The 22,783-nt window shown below is 45.6% G+C and overlaps 1 protein-coding gene across 2 annotated transcripts; it reads left to right on the top strand.

Moving 5' to 3' along the window:
• The first annotated feature begins 6,448 nt into the window (after nucleotides 1-6,448).
• Nucleotides 6,449-21,835, top strand: TRA2B (transformer 2 beta homolog). 2 transcript variants are annotated; one of them, XM_084212151.1, is made up of 9 exons: nucleotides 6,457-6,569; nucleotides 12,677-12,810; nucleotides 16,159-16,321; nucleotides 16,547-16,735; nucleotides 17,551-17,666; nucleotides 18,544-18,627; nucleotides 20,355-20,417; nucleotides 20,851-20,924; nucleotides 21,430-21,835. In XM_084212151.1, exons 1-9 carry the CDS (start codon nucleotides 6,534-6,536, stop codon nucleotides 21,438-21,440), a joined length of 870 nt encoding a protein of 289 aa, XP_084068277.1. In that variant the 5' UTR covers nucleotides 6,457-6,533; the 3' UTR covers nucleotides 21,441-21,835. The 2 variants fall into 2 exon arrangements, with proteins under 2 accessions (XP_084068278.1, XP_084068277.1); XM_084212152.1 differs by lacking the exon at nucleotides 12,677-12,810 and having other exon boundaries at nucleotides 6,449-6,569.
• Nucleotides 21,836-22,783: the final 948 nt, after the last annotated feature.

Raw genomic sequence — 22,783 nt, 5'->3', positions numbered from 1 at the left:
CCTTCAGGTCCTGCATGGAGTGGTTTTTTCTTCCATTGGCCATGTCAGATCTCACTAACCCTTTGTGGGGATGGAGATAGATGGCAGTGCCTGTAGGAGACACCTCTTGAGTCCTGGCAGCTGGGAGTGCAACCAGAGCCACCTCTCCTGGTGCAACCCCACAGCAGCTTTATGTGTTCCAGAAGTTGATCCCTATCAAGCACCATCCTGGTCGAGGAAAAGATGTTAAACAGGATAGAAGGAGCAACATAGCTTTGGGAGAGTTTTATTTTTCTGGTATCCTGGACAGGGGCTCAGCCCTCCTGAGATGAGCTCTGCTCCCTGCCCTTTCCTTTTCCTTGGAAAAGCCTCATGCATTTGAGAATGCCTCATTTCTGAGCAACAAGTTGTTTCTGTAACTGCTGCAGTGTGGGTCACAGCAGGCTAGGCCATGCTGTAGTTTGAGGATGCTCATGGCAGCTCTCCAGCAGGACATTCCCTGTTTGCACCTACAGGACATTCACTGCCCTGGGTCCAGAACACCATGTGCAATCACTATTTAGATGTGTGCAGGAAATGCCAAAGTTTGGCAAGAGCAAACAAAATAATCATGTCATGGTGATGGATGGAGACAGGCACGTCACACAGGCTCCATCAGTTTTCAGTTTGGGAAATATCCCCCCTTATTCCCTCTGAAGAGCCAGCTAAGAGGAACACCTGTTCTACAAGACACTTCCCAGAGCTAGGGAGGCAGATGAGCACTCCAGTGCCAAATTAACAGAGGAGCTTCTGCAGAATTTCTGGGGAAAAACTTTGGAGAGGATGTCCAGAAAAGCTCCTGCTCCCTCTGTTGTCCTGTGATGACACCAGCACTAGCCCTGTTTCACCAGAAAGCAGCTGTACAGACACCACAGCCACACCTGAAGCTACCTGGGGACACTGCACAGCTCCAGTGGCCTGAGCAGGATGAGGAATTTCCCAACAGACAAGATCTGTCTCACCCAACAAATATGAATTCCCAAGGCAGACATCCACAGTAAAGGGAAATCACAGCCAAGAGCATAAAATGTGTATTGAGGAGTTGGTGTGAGTCCAGAGAAGGGAAAATGAGCCGGGGAAAGGGCTGGAGCACCAGGAGGGGCTGAGGGAGATGGGAAAGGGGCTCAGCCTGGAGAAAAAGAGGCTCAGGGGGAATCTTCTGGCTCTGCACAACTCCCTGACAGGGTCAGGAGTCTGCCTCTGTTCCCAGGGAACAAGTTGTGGACTCAGCAATGTAAGGTTGATGGTTGGACTTGATTTTTCCAGCCTAAATGATTCTGATCTGCTCTGCTCACTTCCCTCTGCTCTTTTGGCAGGAAGTTGAGCTGGCACTTGGGGATAAAGGTTACTCCTCGCAGGATGGTTTCTGTGATCCCCTTGCAGCAGAGAGCTGCACAGGCGCTGGGCGTGGCAGAGCTCTGGGCAGCACAGAGCCAGGAAAGGCTGCGGTGGGAGTCACAGGGAAAAGGTGCCACACACGCTCCAGGGAAAAGCTGTTTGAGAGCCTGGTCCGCCCCCTTCGGCAGCACAGCCTCCAACGTTCACTATGGTTCCCGAGCCGGCTCACTCCCTCCTGTGGTTCCTGCTGCTCTGGAATGGTGTCCATGTGCTATGTGGGTGGTGTGGGGGAAGAGAGGCTGAGGGCAGCAGGAGCTGCCGGGCTGGCTCTGCAGCTGCCCACGTGTGCTGCTGGAACAAACAAACTCCTTTCCACAAGTGTGGCTTTTTCAGCCTGCAATTCAGTAGGCAAATGCCACAACCCCCCCCGCTGAGCATCCCTGTTTGCCTTTTACATGGTACACATGGCAAATATAGCAGGTGACTCATTCCATCGATCCTGAAAAGAAACTCTGCAGGTGCGTTTGTGAAACTTCCAAGACGAACTTGGAATCTGGAATTGAAGTAATTCCCACCTTTGTTTTTATGGTGGTTTTTTCCCCCTTTGGTTGGTTATCTGTTGAAAAAACCCTGAAAAAATTAACATCAAAGTTCAATCTCAGTTAGCACAGACTAGCAGGATGTATGGATGTACTTCAGCATTTGCTCAGCTGAGGAACAGCTGGAAGGTTTCCACCAGGAGTTGATTTGGATGTAGTCAGAGCAGCCCAGACACCTCAGCAGTGTAGGCATGAGCCAGTCTTCTCCACTTGGGATCAATTTTGGGTACTACACATAACTGGATAGAGGGAAATTGCTGTTCTGGGAACTGTTACTGCAGCTCTGAGCCACAGACCTTTCACTCATTCTTTGTTCCTAATCTTTAATCTTCACTTAAATGTTCTTAATCGTCACTTAATCTTTGTTCTTGCATGACACTGACCTCCTAAGGGGGTGTGTGAGGAAGGAACAGGATTAAGAGGTGAAACAACTTGGCTGCAAAGCAGCATTGTCCTTGGTAGATCAGACTGGAGAAAAGTGCTGGTTCAGCTCCCTGTGCCTTTTTGCGCCCTTCTCCAGATCCTTTTTAAAATTCCTTACAGCTCCCACTCTGTTTGGGCTCCCTTCAGACTAAATCCTCAGAAGGAAGGAAGGCAAGAGGGAGCCTCCTGGGCCACCTTGACTCTAATGTTATGCCTTTTCCCCATGTTTTTTGGTCTCTTTATAAGGAAAGGACATATCATCCTGATCCCTTCAGGCTCCTTCCTGTGCATCTCACAGCATCACACACTCTGCATAAAGAAACATCATATTTCACTTTGATTTTCAAATCAGCAGGATCCCAATTCCCATGTAAATGTATTCACAGGATGCATGTTATTGGCAAAAGGAGCTGATAACAACTGTCTCTACAGAGCCCTGGGTGCAGTGGAACTTGCTCCTTATTTTGTCATTTCAGCTGTAACCACCAGGCTGTTTCCTCTCATCCTGTCCCCGTTCCCTGGGAGCAGAGCCTGACCACCCCCAGCTGTCCCCTCCTGTCAGAGAGTTGTGCAGAGCCACAAGGTCCCCCCTGAGCCTCCTTTGCTCCAGGCTGAGCCCCTTTCCAGCTCCCTCAGCCTCTCCTGCTGCTCCATTCCCTTCCCCAGCTCCGTTCCCTTCCCAGGACACACTCCAGCCCTCGATGTCCTTCCTGAATTGCTGGGCCTGGAACTGTCCCCATGGCTGGAGGTGTCTCACATGTGCCAGCACAGAGGGATAGCCACTGCCCTGGGCCTGCTGGACACACCATGGCTGGGACAGCCCAGGGGCCATTGGCCTCTTGCCCACCTGGGCACACCTGGGCTCATGGCTGGCTGCTGTCACCAGCATCCCCAGGGCCTGTCCCAGCTTTCCAGCCACTGTCCCCAGCCTGGAGCTGCATGGGCTTGGTGTGACCCAAGGGCAGGACCTGGAACTTGGCCTTGTTGACCCTCACCCTGTTCCCCTTGGATCCAGCCTGTCCAGATCCCCCTGGAGAGCCTTCCTGCTCTCCACACTCCCACCCAACTTGGTGTCACCTATGAATGTACTGAGGGTGACCAAAGCCCTTGTCCAGATCATGGATAAAGATATTAAACAGTGCTGGGTCCAACACTGAGCCCTGGGGTGCCCCAGTGGTGCCCAGCCCAAGCTGGATGTAACTCCATTCCCACCATTCCCTGTGCCCAGCCATCAGCCAGGTTTTTGCCCAGCAAATGGTGCATCGATGGAAGCCATGAGCAGCCAGTTTCTCAGGGAGAATGCTGTAGGAAACAGTGTCCAAGGCACAGGTGAGACTGTAAATTTAACTGCAAAAGGTGTTTCACAAACTTTGGCAGGAATATATTTGTGGAGACCATGGGCAGGAGGCCCCCAAATCCAGATTGACATTGCAATACAAGCTGAAAGTGGCCTAAGCAAACAGAAAAATGCCTCTCCAATCCAGCTGCACTCCCTGCACAAAAGGCTGCCTCTCTGGATGCTGCTGGGAGCAGGGAGATAATCTCCTTGGGATCATCTCACTCATCTCTGTAACTGCTGCAGAGGCCAGGCACAGCAGGCTCAGGTGTTCCCCAAAGGTAGGGGGGGCTTCCCTAACTGCTGGTTACCCACATTTAAATGTGAAGGAAAGGATCAAAGCATGCTCACAACAGCTGTTTCTTTTCCTCCATGCCCTCTTCACCTGCTCAGAGTATTTTTGGGAGCATTGGGGTGTCTGCCAGACAGGGAAGAGGCCCTCATTCCTAGGAGATTCCAGATTATTTATCCCTGCTGGTGTCTTCTTGTCCCACTGGTGAATGGGAAGAACTTGAGGAGAGGTGGGCAATGCCTTGCCCTGCAGTGAGGGTTGTAGGCAGTTCTGGGGTTTGCAGTCTCTGAGGGTCAAGTACTGCTTAGATTTGCAAATATAGACCAAGGACTGAAAAACAAACGTCCATTAAACTTCCTGCAAGATAGCAGGAGGAGCTGAGGTCACTTGGTCTGTTCAGCCTGGGGAGGGGGAGGCTGAGGGCAGAGCTTCCTCCCAAGGGGCAGCTCCAACCTCTGCTCTCTGTGACCACAGACAGGACTCAGGGAATGGCTGGAGCTGTGTCAGGTTAGATTGCATATCAGGAAAAGGTTCTTCCTCCAGAGGGTGCTGGGGCACTGCCCAGGTTTCCAGTGAATGGGCACAGCCCCAGGACTGCCAGAGCTCCAGGGGCATTTGAATAACACTCCCAGGCACAGGGTGAGATTATTGGAGTGTCTGTACAGGGACAGGGTTTGGACTGGATCATCCTTGTGGCTCCCTTCCAGCTCAGGATCAGCGTGTCAGTAGCTGTGCTGTAGCACAAGCAAAGCACTGAGATGAAACCACTGGCATAAAAAAAACCCTGTGGTATTTTTAAATCAGCAAAAGCCGTGAAAATACTGTTTACCTTCCTCTTTAGCTGATAAATTCACCTTTGTGTTCTGGGGCTGGCAGGGAGAAGGAAGGCAGCCAAGCAACCTCTGGCTTGTCTCTTCTCACAAGTGTCAGAGGTGATGGAAATGGAGCTGGGGTTCCCCCTGGGTGTCTCTGTAGTCATCACCTGGGAATGCAGGGCAAAGCCATCAGCGATTTGCTCTCTTCCCTTTGCACTTTGCCTCCAGCCTGCTCTCCTGGCATTCTCACCTGCTGCCACTTCTTAAATCTGTGTGGGAAACGGCACCAAGAATAATCGTGGTGGCCAAAAATCCCACTTAGAAGAGGTCCAGACCTGTTCAGGTCTCTGCCTCGCTGCTTTTTACCAGCACAATGGGGCAGGCAGGGCATTACCCAGCCCTCACTGCACAGGAAATGCATTTCAGGGAAGAAAAATAGTCCCTGCTGGGATGTCAGGTGGTTACGGAAGCATTTCTGGAGCAGGATTACATCCTGGAGCAGCAGCTTGCGGGATAACAGGTGCACTTTCAACTTGAGAGCTGGTTTAGATTAGATATTAGGGGAAAAATTGTTCCCTGTGAGGCTGGGGAGGCCCTGGCACAGGTTGTCCAGAGAAGCTGTGGCTGCCACATCCCTGGAAGTGTTCCAGGACAGGTTGGACAGGACTTGGAATATCTGGGCTAGTGGAAGGTGTCCCTGCCTGTGGCAGGGAGTGGAAATGGATGAGCTTTAAGGTCCCTTTCAAACTAGACAATTCTGGGACTCCCTGGGATGAGCTGAGCAGGTGCAATGTCTCCTCCTGTCTCCCAACTCCAAGCCTTGTGCGGTGCTGAGGTTTGAAAAGCGCTGAAGAAGTCGGTGTTTTGGTTAAACCACAGCTGTGTGTTTTTGTCCGGGTGGTCCTCTCTGTCTGGGTGTCCTTTACTAATCCCTGCGCAGTCCTGGCCCTTTGGGGCTGCCGGTGCTTTACTGGTGCTGCTTGTGACATCAGATACAATGGAGGTGTTTGTGACACTCGTCGCCGCACATATTTTGTGGGAAACAATGCCAAGGACGGAGGAAAACCCGCCATTTCAGCGGCACTCTGCTGCCCTCGAGTGGGTGCCTAAGAAATATTCCGCTCTTCCCTGCCCACGTGCTCTGAACTAATGCTTTAACACTCAGAAAAAGCCCCTCGCAATCACATTTTTAAACTGTTTGCGCGGCCTGCCAAGGGTGAGGGCCACAACCTCACCTGAGGCGAAGGCGCGGGGCCTCACCTGACGGGTGGAGGGGCGGGGCCTTAATGGGGCGGGGCTTCCTGGGGGCGGGGTCGTAGCTGTCGCCTCACGACTGGCGCCAGGGGCGTGGCCTGAAGTTGAGGGGCGTGGCCATCGGATACTGCTCGATGAGGGCCGTGGGGTTTGGGGATGGGCGAAGGGGCGTGTCCACGGGGGGCGTGGTCTCGCATCACGGGCGGTCGCAGGGGCGTGGCCTTTTGTTAAGGCGCGGTCTACGGTAAGGGGCGTGGCTTTCTCTTCGAGGGCAGTGCCGCGTGGGGCGTGGCTTTGGGGCGCGGCCTCCGGTTTAGGGATGTCCCCCCCGGGGGCGTGTCCTGCCGAGCGCGCGCGCGCGGCCCCGCGGTCTCGTCACTTCCCGCGCGGACGGCGCTGTCGCCGGGGTCGGTCGTGTCCGGTTCGGGCGCCGGTGGCAGGAGCAGCGGGACGGGAGGATGAGCGACAGCGGAGAACAAAACTACGGCGAGCGGGTAATACACGGAGCCCGAGCACGCTGCGCGGCCGGGCCCCCCCTCCCTCCCTTGCCTCCCCAACCCACACCCCCCTCCATCGCCTTCGGGTGGCGCCGGTTCCCCCGTGTCCCCTTTTGCGGGTGGCGGAGCCTCCGCGGGAGCGGAGAGGCGGGTGAGGCGGCGCGGCGGGGTCGATGGCGGAGGGGCCGCTCCCCGCATGAGGCGCCCGGCGCCATCTTGGGCCGGGACCGCGCGCCCGGGAGGGACAAAATGGCGGCCCCGGGCCCTCGGGGGCCCCTCGCCCTCCATCCCACCCCTGGAAAAGGGGAATCCTGTTATTATCCTCTCTCCAGAGCCGCCTTGCAATCCGCTCTTGAGTTGCTCTCTAATTTAGACCGCTTTTCGCTCCCTCTGCCCTGTGACTATAACTCTGCTTCTCGGGCCTGGCGTCCAGGTGTCTCGGGCTCTCTAATTTAAACTTGATAATGGAGGCAACCCCTTGGCTTTGTGAAACCTGCAGCAGATATCTCCCAGGGCTCCTAACTTCGGAAAGATCTCACTGTCCAAAAGAGTATTTATTAGTGTCCATATAGATGACTTGCTAACCTTCACGTTTGTGATACGCATCTGTAGTTGCTTTTTATTTACTGCATCAGCCTTGTTTGCCTTTGATGTCTTTATTTAGGGTCACTGCTGTGCGTTGGGGATTTTTTTAGCATAATTCAAATATTTTGCTGCAGTACCGGAGGGAGTTTTGGAGGTGATAAGTTCCCAAGTTTTAAACTGGAGGGGGCAAGAAATATTTTAAAAGGTAGTAATTCTGAGCAATATCTTTTTTAGAATATGGTTTTATCTTATTAATTCGCTATAAGTAGCTGTAATATGTGGGTGTTTCTGCTTCAAGGTAGGTAAGATTAGAAAAAATTGGTGTCCAGGGAGCTAAAAATGGGAATGAATGGTGAAAGACAGGGATTAAGGAATAGGCTTATGCTAGGCACCTGTGTTTTCCTTTGTATCTTCATTCGTTCTGAAGTTTTTTTAGTGAGGGGGTGTTTTTTGCTCTGGGTGAATTATTTATGTGTTAGTTTTTTTAAGATGCTTTATTTATTGTGCAGGTCACACTGGAAGCCAATGTAGTCTTAATAAAGTTTGTCAGGATAACCTGCATTGTATTTTCAGTCAGAAAGAGTAGAAATAATAAAGCTTCTATAGTAAAGCCTTTTTGTGCGAAACAATCGTGCAGAGTACTGGGACAGAAATTGTTGTCTTCTGCTTCATTGTATTTTTAATATAAAAAAATGTATTAAAGCATTTGTTGGCAGTCTTTGCCAGCGCCTAGAATGAATTATCTCTGAACTTTTGTGACCTTTAAATAGGTAAGTTGTTCGAAATGTGTTTGTAAAGGTGAAACCATAGAGCTGCACACCTGCTATTCCAGACTGGAGCAGGGATTGCTTTTCCTTCTGCTCTTGCCAGTGTTATTTATGGGTTTTTTTTTGCTTACTTAAGGCTTATGTTTTACTGAGTCAATGGCTTTTGTGCTTTTCCAGGCTGGAGTCTCTGCAGACTTGAGTTAGTGTTTGGATATGGAATATCCAAATAATAATCTGGAATATGATTGCAACTGCCTTAAACTGTCCCAAGTGCAGGCTGCCAGCAGGAATGGAGCTCCTGCTCTCTCCCTTAGTGATGTTCCTTCAGGCAGTCAGATCTGGGAATTCAGTCAGCTGGAGCTCGTTTTGCTCCATTTCCAGCTGCATTGGTTTGCAGGCCTGACTTGATTGAGCCCTCATGGCAGCTTTTGGGATGAAGAAATTCCAGGTGCTTTCGCCAGGAGTGGGACTTGTTTAAGCAGCAGCACGAATTTACTCCGGATTATGGCGTTTTTAAAAAGGGAGAGGAAAGATAAGAAGAAAAAATCCCCACTTGAATTCTCTTTTACAGCTTATGTTCCATAGGAGGATGAACTGAAGAAACTATAAATTGTTAAATACTGGAATATACTTGAGATGCTGTTGTTACACTGCAGTGCCATGGTTTTCCAACTTAACTTTGTTTTCACTGAAATTGTTGATGGGATTCAGGCTTGGAGAGGTTGGAAAAAGACAAGTTAAAGGCCAAATTAATGAATTCTACCCTGTGAATTAGTTAATTATGATAGTGATGGTTTGGTGTGTGGTTCAGAAGCTGTTCAATATGCAAGTCAGGATGGGGGGGTGTTTTGTTTGTTTGGGGGCTTTTTATGTATAAAAGGTCAGTTTACAGATTACTTACAAGGTATTTAATGCATGTATTTTCAAGAAAGAGTGATTTTTATTACTAATTGGTGTGAGAAGGAGGTCTGAGGAAGCAGTTTGAGATTAGAGATGAGCTGATCACTGAGTGCCACCACAGGGATGGACCATGCCCTGTGTTCCTCCCTCACCAGCTGGCACTTGATGGGACCTCTTGGGGAGCTCATTCAATGCCCAAACCTGTCAGGAGATCATTTGGGTTTTGCTGGTGGGTGATTTCCTTCCAGGTTGGGCACTGGAGGCACCACAGAGCCAGTGGCAGAGGTGGTGGGAGGAAGCTGTGGCCTGATTTTTCAGTACACGCTGTTCTTTCTGTTTGGAGTTTGGAAACCTGTGGAAAGGGATGGTTCTGCTTTCCCTCCAGTGAATCCCCAGCTCCCCCAGCAGTGATCTCGTGTCCCTCAGGGGAAGGGAGGCAATTTCCATACGGGAGAGGTTGGGGAATGTGCAGTCAGCTCAGTGACACCTTGAATAAGGAGGCTGCAGATCTGATGGTGTGAGGTGAGGCTGCACCTTTCCTTAGGAAAACAAGTGGAAATACATAACTTCTTAGGACTATATGTTTATAAAACCTTAAAACTTTTATTTCTCTGTGTCTTACATTACTGACTGAAATCTGTAACTCTCATTCCTGTGAGGAAAACCTGGATCTCAGAAGTGCAAAGAACTCTGTCCATCATCTACAGCTGCTTCTGTCCATGGAAACATTTCCCACCTACTGCCCCCCAAATAACCCTGCCTTGGGACATTCCCTGCTCAGAGTCCATGGCTGTAAGGCTCTTTGTGAATGTGCTTAGAGCTGTTAACATCATCCCAGCACTTGGTTTGCATGTGCTCAAGGTCTGGAATGAACCATTTGGAATCCACAAGCCTGGACTTCAGGGCTTCCACGTGAATTCCAGAAGTGCCTGATGAAGGGGAAGAACTGTTGATAAAGACCAAGGGATGTGGGGAGGGAGGTTAAATTCACACTTGACAAACTTAAGGTTGGGGGGAATATGGTTATTGTGTAGTGAATACCAGTCTGGATCTGCTGACCAGCAGTGCTGGAATGTAGGCAGGGTAAGAAGGTTGTTTCTTCCCTCTTCCCCATGTCGTGCCAGGAGCACACTTGGGTATTTTTGTGAAAGAGCAAAGAGTAGGAAAAGCAAACATAAAGAACAACAAAAAAGGATGCAAGAAAGAAACTGTGGGAGTGACTGATGTGGACCCTCAAGGGTGTAAAATAAATTTGCAGTGCTGCAGGCCCCTGGTACTTGGAATTTTGGATAGGGAGGATTTCCTGGGGTTTGGGGTGGAAAAGGGGCAGCTTGGTAATTTTGGGGTTATTTCCAGTCCTGGTGATATCCAGAGCAGGTGAGGTGCACTGAATTCCTTTAAGGCTGGAATAAAGTGCAATAATCCTGTATAATGGGTGGATTGAAGGATGATGTGGGGGGAAAAAAGTGGATTTTTAAAGACTGGGAAACGTGAAATGCAAAGGAGTTAAATGAAAAATAGGCCAGCTGTTAAATTGTTTTGATTGTGGTAGATAGTTGTCTTTAAGACGTTTTCTTCCTGAGTTTCTGCTCAGCTCCTCAGTGTCCAGATTCCATATCAACCTTAGCATAGTACAGCAAAGACTGCCTGAAAAATGTGCCAAATATATGAAGACTTGCCTGTTCTTTACTCATTTCTTCAAAGCTTTTTGACTTTTAAAAGCTCTGAAAAAGGGTTTGGTGTGTGTGTTTGTGGGCAAAATCCTCCCAACTGCTTCCCTCCAGTCTTGCATTTCTCCTTTTCTTTCTGATCTCCACCTGTATTTGGACACAGCTCCTTCTGTTTAGCCGAGATTATCTTTTGTGAATTGAAGTATTTTTCCTCAGGTGAAAAGCAGCCTTGGTTTGGGTTTTTATCCTTCTTCAATCTTGCTTTCTCTAACTTTGTTAAAGAGCTAAGACTTCTTATGGCAAAATTAATATATTAACTCAGAACTCATCTCTGTGGAGTGTTTTCTGTGGAAGGTACTAATGGATTTACGTTAAATTAGTTATTTGTAACTTAAATTGTTCCTAAATATTCCCCCTGCCCTTTGCAGTGTTAGTACCTGGGGAATCTGTAGTTTAGAACAAAACATTAAACATCTGTATGAAGAATACAGCCTTGGCCAACTTTGTGCTATTTCTGTTGCTCTTGGGATTAATTGCAAACCTGCTTTGTCCTGTGCATCTTGTTTCTTTCCCCTGTATGTTAGGGAATTGTAAAATGGTAACAATTGTAAAATGGTAACATTTAGTTGAAATTGTATGTAAGTGATTGAAGTGTGTAAATTTCGGGTTAGCAAATGAATTTCTGAATGCTTAGTACAGGATTCCCATTAAGTTAGTGTTCAGGCTTAAGAGATGTTAGAAAGATAAGACAGGGGATTTTTGAAAAAAAGCTGGTACCCAGTTACATTGGTGAGATTTCTTCATCAGAATTTACACTAAATTAAGGATTGTTTTTATAAAGAAGTATAATTCTGCAGAATTTTAACTTTTCTCTAATATCTTGAAATGAAGAATACTTTTTACTAGTGTGTTCAGGTGTTTAAGGCATATGAGTAAAGCCAAGCATTATATTGATTTAAAAATAAAAATACATAAGTTGAAACTGCTAATTAGGTCATGTCACTGCCAGAGGAGATTGCCAGTAAATAACAGAGCAGGTGGGGTGTTAGTCCAGAGCAGTTTGGAGTGTGGGGCTCCAGTGCAGTTCTGATCAGTGGGGAATGCAGATTTCTGTGGAAACACAAAGCCTGCACATGTAATCCCACTTGTGCAGGCAGCTGGGGGTGTGTGCTCCTAAACCTTCACACCAGGGCTGCCAAACTGCAGGAGGGGCCCAAAATTCAGATAATTGGAGTTCATGGAAGGATCAATGCTGTGCTTTCTGCATTCAAAAGCACATCCATCAGTGGCCGCAGCAGGACCTCACTGGAGTCACTCCTTGGTGATTTTGTCTCAGTGTGTGGCTGATAGTGCAAATTATTTTGAGTTTCCTGATGCTGCAATTCCTTAGTAGGTACTCAGTTGATCCAGTTGCATTTGCTGTTAAATACAGGCATAAATAGCAATTCAGCTACTTAGGGCTAAGTTAAACTGAGTTGACTGAACCTGTTAATAAAATTTTAGGGCTTTGGTAGATTCAATTCTTGAACTGCATTTATAGTAAAAGTCCACAACACTTTTTTTTTTCTAGTTTCAGTTTTGGCACTAGATTTTATCCTGGAGTTCTTAAATATTCTTCATCCTGTTCTTTTTCTATTAAGGTTAATGTTGAAGAAGGAAAATGCGGAAGTCGCCATTTGACAAGTTTTATAAATGAGAATTATTTGAAGCTCAGGAATAAGTGAAGCTGAAATTTGAAAAAAAAGAAAGTGAATGCATGCTAATTATCAGACCAGAAGTCCCACTTGTAGAATATTGAGCAATTTGTGTGAAGTGGGGAAGATGAAAGAAGTCAGAATTTGAAACGGAAGAATGAAGAAAAGGAATAAAAATGAAGTTAAGATAAGAAGTAATCTGGAATCTGAAAGCACTACGCTAAGTAATTACTAGTCTGTTTATGTGTCCCTGTATATTTTGCTAAACATGCATGCATTATCTGTTTAATAGCAAAAGTACATGCAGGGTAAAGAAGTGTCTACCAGGGAAAAAAAAAAAAACCTCCTTAAAAATCTAGGCAGTGCTAATGCTGACTGCCCGGACACATAGCTATGAATATTTACCATTTATTTCACTGGAGCTTGTTTACAGCCCCTAGGTGAACAAGGAATTGTGTACAAATTAGGCTTTCAATATCTGCGTGCAGGAATCCCGTTCTGCTTCCAGAAGCGGAAGTGCTCATGGGTCTGGCAAGTCGGGGAGGCACACCCCTGCAAGATCTCGCTCTAAGGAGGATTCCAGGCGCTCCAGGTCAAAATCTAGATCCAGGTCTGAATCCAGGTGAGTTTCCTTCTTTTACCTCTTCCTCCTCCTCACAAGTCAGATGATTGTCAGAGGTGGCCCAGCTTAGCCAGTTCTGTTTCCAGAGTTAGTGGATCTTCTGTGGACATGGAATACAAAGGGGCGTGCGTGGTTTCAGGATTGGGAAAGCCAAATTATATCAATTCAGATATTTTTGCTGCTTCTTCCAATAGTTCAGTCAGCTATGTAGCTTTGTACCCTTGCTGATACACTTTGGAAGTGCCTGGCTTTTATCTCTTGGGATACTGACTTGTGTCTGAGTGTGGAGTTTAGATCTTAGGGTTTTTTGTATATTAGCAGAGTTTGGTGTATCCGCAGATTTCCCATTTTAAGCCACATTCATGTATTACATTTCTTCACTGGAAGCAGTGATGTTCCTGGAGTAGTGGAAAGAAGCAGTAGAGATAAATGCGAATTTCACAGTCTGACATTTTAAATACGTTGATTTACCTTGAAAATTAACGGGGTAGGAAGCTTTGAATATTAGACAGCTCTGCAAGCTCTCCAGGAAAGTTGTGGAGAACTTGCTTATTGTATTTGTTATGTGGCAGCACAAACATCCATGTGCCTATTGCACTGTGTTAACTCTCCTGATACTCACCTGCCAAACAAGCTGTGTGCAGAGTCAGAATTCCTCTTAAAAGAGTAGATAGTTGACTGCTGACTACAGAAATTAACGTGTTGTTCATTTCTTTACTCATTTGTAGGCATTCAGGGTAAAAAAGGTGAGGTTTCAGCAGTGTGGTTTTTAGGTGGGTTGTTCACAACACCCTTTTTATGTGAACATGCAATGCATTGCCAAAGCCTGGGGGGCAGGCTGGAGGAAGATACTGTGCTGTCAGCAATCACCCAGGATTGAAAACATAATCAAATAGTGTGTTGAATCTTGCAAGATCAAACAGAAAGGCTTTTTAAGAAGGAATGCAATTGGGAAGTTTTGACAGCAGAAGAATGAGGTTTTTTTGTTTAATTCAGGCACAGTCACAAGTGTCATATCATGCACCTGGCAGTCCCTGTAGTGTAAGAAGAAATGCATTGAATAAAAGGAATAAATACTTGTTAGAGTAGTACCATTACCAAGTGTGGAATTGGAGTGACCTGTGGGAGTGCCAGCAGTGAGAGATGATGGGGCAGCTCAGAAAGGGCCCAGTCCCAGGTCCTGCTCTGGGCTCTGACCCTGCTGTCAGGGCTTTATCCAGTTAGGGTTTGAAAACCTTGGGGGAGGGATGCTGCAGAACTTAATATTAAAACAGCAAAGTCAAGACACCCTCCCAGCATGTTCTTCTGCCCTTTAATCCATATGACTCCAGGGATTCCATACTCCTTAAAATATTTCCTACTTACAGAATAACCACAATGCTGAGTAAACATACAGTCACAAATGGTACACAATTCTGAGGAAGCAAATAGAAGATGTAGAATTTATAAGAGACCTGGCAAATCTTACTTTTGCTTAAACAATACCCTGGCAACTGGCTTTCTACTTTTTGATGACCAAAAAGTAGGAGTTTATAACTACCATGGCCTCCTGAGCATTTAACAGCTGTCTTGAAGGTGCCTATGGCTGGAAATAATGGAATTATGTGCCAGAGTTAGTGTTGATTGGTAGATTTGGACAGAATTGTGTCGAGGCACATATTTAGAAACAGCATACTTTAATCTCTGTTCAGTGCTGTCACACGTGTGGATGTGGTCGTGGGCAGGTCTTTGAGCTCTGGCTTTCCCCAGAGAAATAACCCTGTAATAACTTCTATATTTCTTGGTAGTTTCTGTTGCAAATGTATTTTTGAGTTACCAGCTTTATAAATTAAACTTTGATTTGGGAACCAACCTGTGTCTTGGTGTTTTTATCAGTTGGGGTGTGGATATACTTGATTTTAAAATCTACTTTTATTGATCTTTGGCTGATACCATTCTGGTACCTGAAATACCAGTTCTGTGTTTGCTTTAATTTTTTTTTCCTATATCAGTGGCTGAAATGTGACTGTGTGCATGTGTGGAGCTTCTTTTTTTTTGTTATTGATATTATAATTTCTCTTTTTTACTGTTTTCCCAGCTTCAGGGAAGTTTTTTCTCTCTTTTTTTTTTTTTTGGGTGTGTTTTTTTTTGTTTGTTTGTTTTTTGTTTTTTTGTTGCTAAAAATAATGTTTTCTTTATAAATACGTATTGAGAAGTGCAGTAATGGGACATGCTGAATTAATTTCTCCTGGACATGAATATGCATTTTAAGTTGAGCTTCTGTGGCTCTCTCCTGATGAGGTTGGAGGTGTTTTTTGAGGAGCTAGATTGAACAGTTTGGCTGCCTGATGACACTTGGTGGGAAATCCTGGAAGAAGCTGTTAAATGCTCAGGAGTAAAAGCAGTTCAGGTTCAGTGCTTCCCTCACACCAGTGTTGTGGTGCTGCTGTGGAATTAGAGGAAGGGGACATTTAAGACACGGGAGCCTGAAAATCAGCAATTTGTGACTCAGATCCATTGACTGTTACACTGTTTATTGCACTTCTTAGCCTTTAGGGGTTTTTTGTTGGAGTGGTGTGGAGTGCAGGTTACTCAGTACAGCCATCAGCAGACCAAGATCAGGTGTAGATCCCTGTGTGAGTGCCCAGCTTCTCCTCTAGGATTGGCTATATTGGGAGGGGTGAGACTTTGGGAGAAGGAATTGAAGAATTTTAGACCCTCATGTCCACAGAGCTTGTGATGTAAGAAAATATTCTTGGGGGAAAAAAATTAGTGAGCAGTTGCACCTTTGCAGAAGTGCACTTAAGAGCGTGAACATGTAAATATTCATGAACAAACAGTGCAAAATAACTGCTGAAATACCAGCAGGTAAATGAGCCAGCTCAGGATTGATTTCTTCAGATTGTGTTCAGCTCTGTTTCAGGGGCATTTTTTCAGTGTCACCCAAGGCAGCACTAAGAGAGTGTCCCCCTTAGTGGTGCATGCTTTGTGTTAAAGTATATTTACTGTTCCCTTTGTCTGATACATGTGAAAAGAAAGCCACCCCCCTTGTTTTTACCTAAACACTGAATATTCTAAGCACTAGCAGGTCACACCCAGATAGCTTTGTTAAAGGAAGAGCTGACTGTGATCAAGTGCAAGTTCCTGGACTGCAGCAGAAATGCCCTGAGACTATCTGCAGTAATCTGATAGTAAAGATGTAGCACACAGTCCTTGAGAGTAGTGAGTAAATAGATTATAGCTGAAGTATGTGGTACTGCAGGATTTTGGGGAACAATTATTTGAGCTTTTTGTGACTGTCTGCTGGTTTTTTGAAATATTGAACACCCCAACAAGCCCAACACTGTACCTTTCTCCTCTCTCCCTCAGGTCTAGGTCGAGGAGGAGTTCCCGAAGACACTACACCAGGTCGCGCTCCCGGTCCCGCTCGCACAGGAGATCCAGAAGCAGGTCGTACAGTCGGGACTACCGGCGGCGGCACAGTCACAGCCATTCCCCCATGTCTACTCGCAGGCGTCACATCGGGAACAGGGTACGTGTGTGAGGGATGAGTCATGCTCCTGCATCCATCCTGCAGTCAGTCTGTGCCCTGAGAAACACAAAGGGATTTTGTGGAAGGCTTGTGCTCCTCTAGGTTTAATCCCAAATCTCAGCCCCACCTTAGTTGTTCTTGAATCCCTGACAGTCACAACCTGAGAAATCAGTTGCACTGTAAATAAACCCAATTTGATCTTGATATCTGTGTCCTTTCCTTTAGGCAAATCCTGATCCAAACTGTTGTCTCGGAGTGTTTGGGCTGAGTCTGTACACTACAGAACGAGACCTGCGAGAGGTTTTCTCCAAGTATGGGCCCATTGCTGATGTTTCCATCGTGTACGATCAGCAGTCGCGGCGCTCCCGAGGGTTCGCCTTCGTCTACTTCGAGAACGTCGAGGATGCCAAGGAAGTAGGTTGGGGTACACAGTGTGGGCCATGTTTGCTGGGCTCTGAGCTCCTGGGGTGTGTGTTCTGTCACAGGGGAAACTCACAGCCTGGAAAATACTTGGAATCTCGTAATCATAGAATTGGGCTTACTAATGCTGCAGAATGAATCGGGAGTTCACCCAAGAATCCTACACTCATACCAATTCTTGTAAAGCAGCCCTTTATGGGCTGGAACGAGGCTTATATTCTGCATAAACTCCACTCCAGAAAATCTCCAGTCTTTTCCACATCTGGCATGAAGTCTTCCATTTTGGTTTGCAGCTTGATATGTAGGTCCTGCTACCTGGCAGATAATAAAGAACCAAAGCGCAATTGGTTTTGGTTTTTTACTTTTTATTTGTAACTTTCTATACTATATTCTTGATACTATATTCAAGGCTATGGTAATTTGAAGGATGTATTTGAATATCTTAGTGATGTTCTTTTAACCTTTAAATGTTTCATGTTGTGTGGTGGAGTAGTTACATCTCCCTACATCAGCATGTTTAAAGGTTGCTCTTAGTCATGTCAGAGGCACTGAAACAATTGCCCAGTGATGTTCCTTTCAGGATTTGAATGCCACAGAAATCACATTTTTGGTGGTTACTGGCACTTAAATCCAGCTGGCCTAGAGTGTCTTATACAGTACATTCACTGCAAGATGTGACACGCAGACCTGCCTCCAAACTGAGCTGGTTTTTAGGACGTTTTAACACTTTAAGCAGAGGTTAGAAATTTGTGTTTCGTGTTGTTGCTGAAGTTCATACCTACAGCTAATGGTCTTCTGTCATTCCTTAGGCAAAGGAACGTGCCAATGGAATGGAGCTGGATGGAAGAAGGATCCGAGTAGACTTTTCGATAACAAAAAGACCTCACACACCTACCCCTGGAATCTATATGGGAAGACCCACTTAGTAAGTTTTATCTGTGGTTTGGTTGGGTTTTTTTCTCCCCCAACCAGTACAGGATAGGATTCATTGTTTTGTGAGAACTCCTCTTGCTCCTCTGAGAGGCCTGATTCTGAGTGGTTTTCCTGGTTTCTTGGGCTTCCACATTAATGCACAAGTTGTGTTTCCTTGTTCATGGCTGCTTTGCTGTACACTGAAAACACTAGACATGAGCATCAGTAGTAATGCATGTGTCTACAGGAAGACACTTTGACAATTTCTAAATTACTTTAAGTAGTTTTCCTGTGTACCTTCAAATATTCATGTCCTTTGCAAGCTCAGGTTTTCAAGAGTGAATGAACAAGTACTGCTCAAGGAGCTGGGTGGCTCAGTTAGCATTAGGGCTTAGCAGTTTGCTGTGTTGACGCACTGCACGTTTGATTTCAAGTTACCAACAGTGTCAATTGTTTTCCCAAGTCATTCCCCAGTTCATTTCCCAAGACTCAGCTTACTGATGGTTATGGTGATGTTGAGACTACAGATTTGTGATTTTTTTTAGTCAGTTGATTGAACAGGAGTTTTTTCAGAGTTAGAAGGGGATGAAGACTTGTCTCAGAATGGAATTCCTCATGTGCCTGTGATACCAAAAGGTTGAGATTTATAAAGGTTGAGGAAAACAACTGGAAGTTCAAGCATTTAAAAAGCAATTATTTAAGTAGTTCTGTTTCCACCTGCACTAGTAGGAAAACAGGAGTGCTCACAGTCTTTCAGCTGTAAGGATGGGACATAATGTAAGGATGGGACATAACAATACAATCTAGTTTAAATAGTGTAAAATTAACAGACTGCAAACAAAGTTAAAGTTCTATATCTTAGTAAATGCATTTTCCTTTACTCCCTGCAGTGGCAGCTCACGGCGACGAGATTACTATGACAGAGGCTATGACAGAGGCTATGATGACCGTGACTATTACAGCAGGTCATACAGGTGAGCATATTTGGAATATTGTGCTGCTTTCTAAACTCTGCTTTCTCATCTGCCTGTGCAAGCATTAGGCAGTTCATCCTACATAACTATTCCAGAATACTTTTGCACTCACTCTCATTCTGGAATCTTCCTGTGAAATCTCCACCGAAATGATTGCTCAGTGCAAATCCAATTGGTTGGATTGAGAAATACTTGATGGTGTTTGACCTGTGGCCTAGCTTAGTCCAGAATGTTTTTTGAATCTGCACTGAAGTTTTGAAAAACAAAGTGTATTCTTTGCATTTTCAATTTAGAATCTTTAGTTGGTTCATCTGTTAGCCCTGAAATGGTGCAGATTAATATTTGAGTTGGTATTATAGTGTCAACTTATATTTTGAGCACAGTGTAGTAATAAAAAGTGGGAAATTTATGTGGTCCCCAGTATCTCCTGCTGGTAATTATGGCACCTCAGATGTTGTCAGAAATAAAGAATTGGGGATTGGACATCTGCATTAAAAGGCTTTTTTAACACCCCTTGTCAGGTTGGATATGTGTGTAATCATTATTGGTTTTGGTGATAGCATTTTCCAGCAAAATCCTTTTCTCTAAAATCCTCACAATTTCTGGGATACTGTTAAGTTGAACACAAAAAGAATTGATTTTTTTCTGTCTGCACTACCAAACATTCCTGCAATTGCAGAATTCTGTGTTAAAGTTACGATGTGGGCCCAGATCTTCAGTGGTGCCTTTTCCTTCTGATAGGGTTTGTGGATGTTAGCAGAAGCTGTGATTGGGTCAGGAGAAAGCCAGTGAGTGAGAGTGACCTGCTCTAGTGGGAGGTGTCCCTGCCTGTGGCGGGGGTGTGCCCCTGGATGATGTTTAGGGTCCCAACCCAAACCATTATGGCATTCTGTGAATAAATATGGATCCACAAATGACTCCTGGGTGGCTACTTGAAAAATGTCACAGTGCTACTTTCCCCTCCTACAGACATGGGTTGGTTGAGGAAGAGAGAAGTGTTACTATGTTGTCAGGGCTTCCCTGAGGAAGAAAAAGTTGGAATTGTTCAAGATGCAGTGGAGCATTGCATACCCCACCCTAAAAATTCCATTGGTAACAATTCCTTTGCATTCCCTGCCCTCTCTGAAAATAATGCCCTAAGGGAAATGCAGTGTCAGATGGGAATTGTCCTGTTAAAACTTCAGTTTCTCCTTGTTGCTTTGAGAAGCTTAATTTTGCCTGAAAAACTGTCTGTAAATGAGGGAATAAACTTTTAAAAAAGCAATCCCCCAAAAACAACTGGGCATGACTTTAAACTTGATTTAGTCTCCTGGTAAAGTTTTGCTCGTCTGAATCTGAGGAGGTTCCAGTCCAACCACTCAGTGTTACTGCTATATGGTGTTGTTTTTGTTCTCCTTAAGAAATTATATCACAGTTCTTGTTTAAATGTGACTCTAAAGTGTTAAAATGTCAGGATAGGAGGGTTTTCCCTGCCTCCACCTTGGAATCAATGTTTTTCTTCAGGATAGTGAGGTGATCTTGCTACTTGAAAATAATAAGTGAGAGGGATTTCCTTGAGTAGGTATGTGTGTAAACATCAGTATTAAATGAAGTAATTCAGCATGACCAGTGTAGGAACTAATGCTGTCTTATCTTCACATCATTTTCTTACTCAATGGGGGGGTTTTGTACAGTGAACTTTTTTATTTTTGAAATTCCTAAAAGTCATTCTGCTTTTGTTTTCACAGAGGAGGAGGTGGTGGCGGAGGAGGAGGCTGGAGAGCTGTTCAGGACAGGGATCAGTTTTACAGGTGTGTACTGGATTAGTGGAACTAGGCAAGGAAACACAACACTTGGGAGTGCCTGGGTTGGAGGGGTTTGGGGGTGCCTGGCTGTAGCACTGCAAGTCACAGACATCTTCACCTTGGACAAGTAATTCAGATTAAAAGTGAAGGTGGATTTGGCTTACCCTCCTTGTGTGGGATGCTCCTGGCTTCAAACTAAATTCACATGGAAGCAGATTGTGTGTGCAATAGCTTGTATTTGTTGTGTTAGTCAAAAAAAGAGAATTCAGATCTTTGCTTTTATTACCCAGTAGAAACGTTGGTTGCGTCTCCTCTGCTTGTTGGCTTTCCCAAGTGCATTTCTGAGAGCAGGGTGGGGTTAGAGCTACCCACATAAAGCTGCTGCCACTCACCTGTGCAGGTTTTAACTCAGGGATTGTTTGTGTCACCCCTGTCCCAGGAGGAGGTCACCCTCCCCGTACTACAGCCGAGGGGGCTACAGATCCCGCTCCAGATCCCGGTCCTACTCACCTCGTAAGTAGCCATGGACTCATGGAATGCTTTGGGTTGGGAGGGACCTTACAGCTCATCCCATTTCACCCCCTGCCATGGCCAGGGACACCTTCCATGGACCAGGTTGCTCCAAGCCCCTCCAACCTTACCATACCTGGGCCTAGCCCAGTCACAGAGTTCATGTCTCAAAAGTAAATTTACCGTTCCTTGAACGTCTTTTGAGCTTCTGTGTCCACTAAGATTGACTTTGGTGTGGAAATTTTATTGAGCCACAATTTCTTTAATGCTTCATTGGGAAACCTTGAGGACAGAGTAAATACTTAGGAAAAACCAAGTGGGATAGCAGCCCTTGTTTTTAGTCTGAGATCCTGTTTCTTCCTCCAGAATTCTGTTAAAACAGGAGTTTGGGAGCTTGGTTACCTCTAGGACATCAGCTCAGATGTGATGCAAGTTTTAAGAGAGGCAGTGGATTTAGCCAGAAATCTCTCAATCCATGAAGTCTGACTCTTGGGTTTTTGTCTTTCAGGTCGCTATTAAAGCATGACACATAGAGGAATTTCTAGCTACAGCCTTTGAGTTGAAATTGCGAGTTTGTGGACAATATTTTTTTATTGTCTTTTTTGTTTAACCAAGTGACAGTGCCTAGTGAATTAGGTGACTTTTACACTTTTTATGAAGACAACTTCTGTGGTGTTCAATGCTGTTTCATTCTGCATATTTGTGTAGTTTGGTGCTTTGTTTCCAGTTGTGTTTTGAAAGGAGTATGTTTTGCATGTATTTTTTTAGTCTCCATTTTGACTCCTGAAAGGTTTCTATTGTAAAGACAAATACTGTTCAGTAAGTTTTTTCTACTGATTCCAAGTTATTCCCAAGATCCAAACCTGTGTAAAATGCTTTCCGAAAGTGAGAAAATAAAATAAAAAGACGTTTGTTTTTTCTTTCCCTTCTTATTTTTGCCAAGAAAACAAAAGCATGGAGGTAATTCCAGGGCAAGTGCCATCCACTCCTTCCAGGAAGAACCAGTCTTTTGGTGTCCCACAAGTAAATTGCATCTGAGGTGCTTCTCAGGTCCATTTCTCACTTGTGAAATCAGCACTGAATCCCTGATTTGGGTGTTTAGCTGTTGCCCCCTGTATTAAAAGCTTTTGGGCCAACGCTTCATGTGTATTTGTCATACCACATAGTGAGTTTGTGAATTGGATCTGTGAGCCAGTTATTTTTTAATTTTTTTAATCTTGTGTTGGAGGAGCTTTGCACATTGGTTTGTGGTGAGAGTGTGGGGTTTTGTGGAAACAATGGAAATTTCTAGACTCAAAGCTGATGATTTCTTAGGATATAGGGAACAAAGTTTAGGAGTGGTGTACCATCATGCAAAGGAAGAGACTGAGGAACAGACCCCACCTGCTTCAGCTGCCTGGAGAGGAGGTGGCCAGCAGCAGCACTCCACGTGTCTTAGGGATTTACAAATTATCCAGATATTTGTTAGAACTTCTCTGGTTTTACTCTCCAGAGTGGACAACAGGACCATGGCAGTAATTATTTTAAATTGTTTGAGCTGCTCCTGGTGACACAATTTAGAGTTGGCTGTTCCTGGTGACGCATTTTGTGCAATGTGTCACTGCCCCCTCTGCTGAGCACGTCCCAAATCCCTGTGCCAGGTCTGTGCTTGGTGTGAGCATTGCAAGGCCATGGTGCATCACGAAATCATTTTCTTTGGAAAAGCCCTCTCAGATGGACTCCAACCACTCCCCAGCACTGCCAAGACCACCGCATGCCTCAAGAGCCATATCCACAGCATTTTTAAATCCCTGAGGAATGGGGACTCCACCACCTCCCTCAGCAGCTCCTTCCAGTGCCTGACCACCCCTTCCATGAAGAAA

Source organism: Fringilla coelebs (genome assembly GCF_963513975.1).
Source record: "Fringilla coelebs genome assembly, chromosome: 10".
NCBI classification, from domain to species: Eukaryota; Metazoa; Chordata; class Aves; order Passeriformes; family Fringillidae; genus Fringilla; species Fringilla coelebs.
This window is presented reverse-complemented; position numbering and strand designations above follow the sequence as displayed.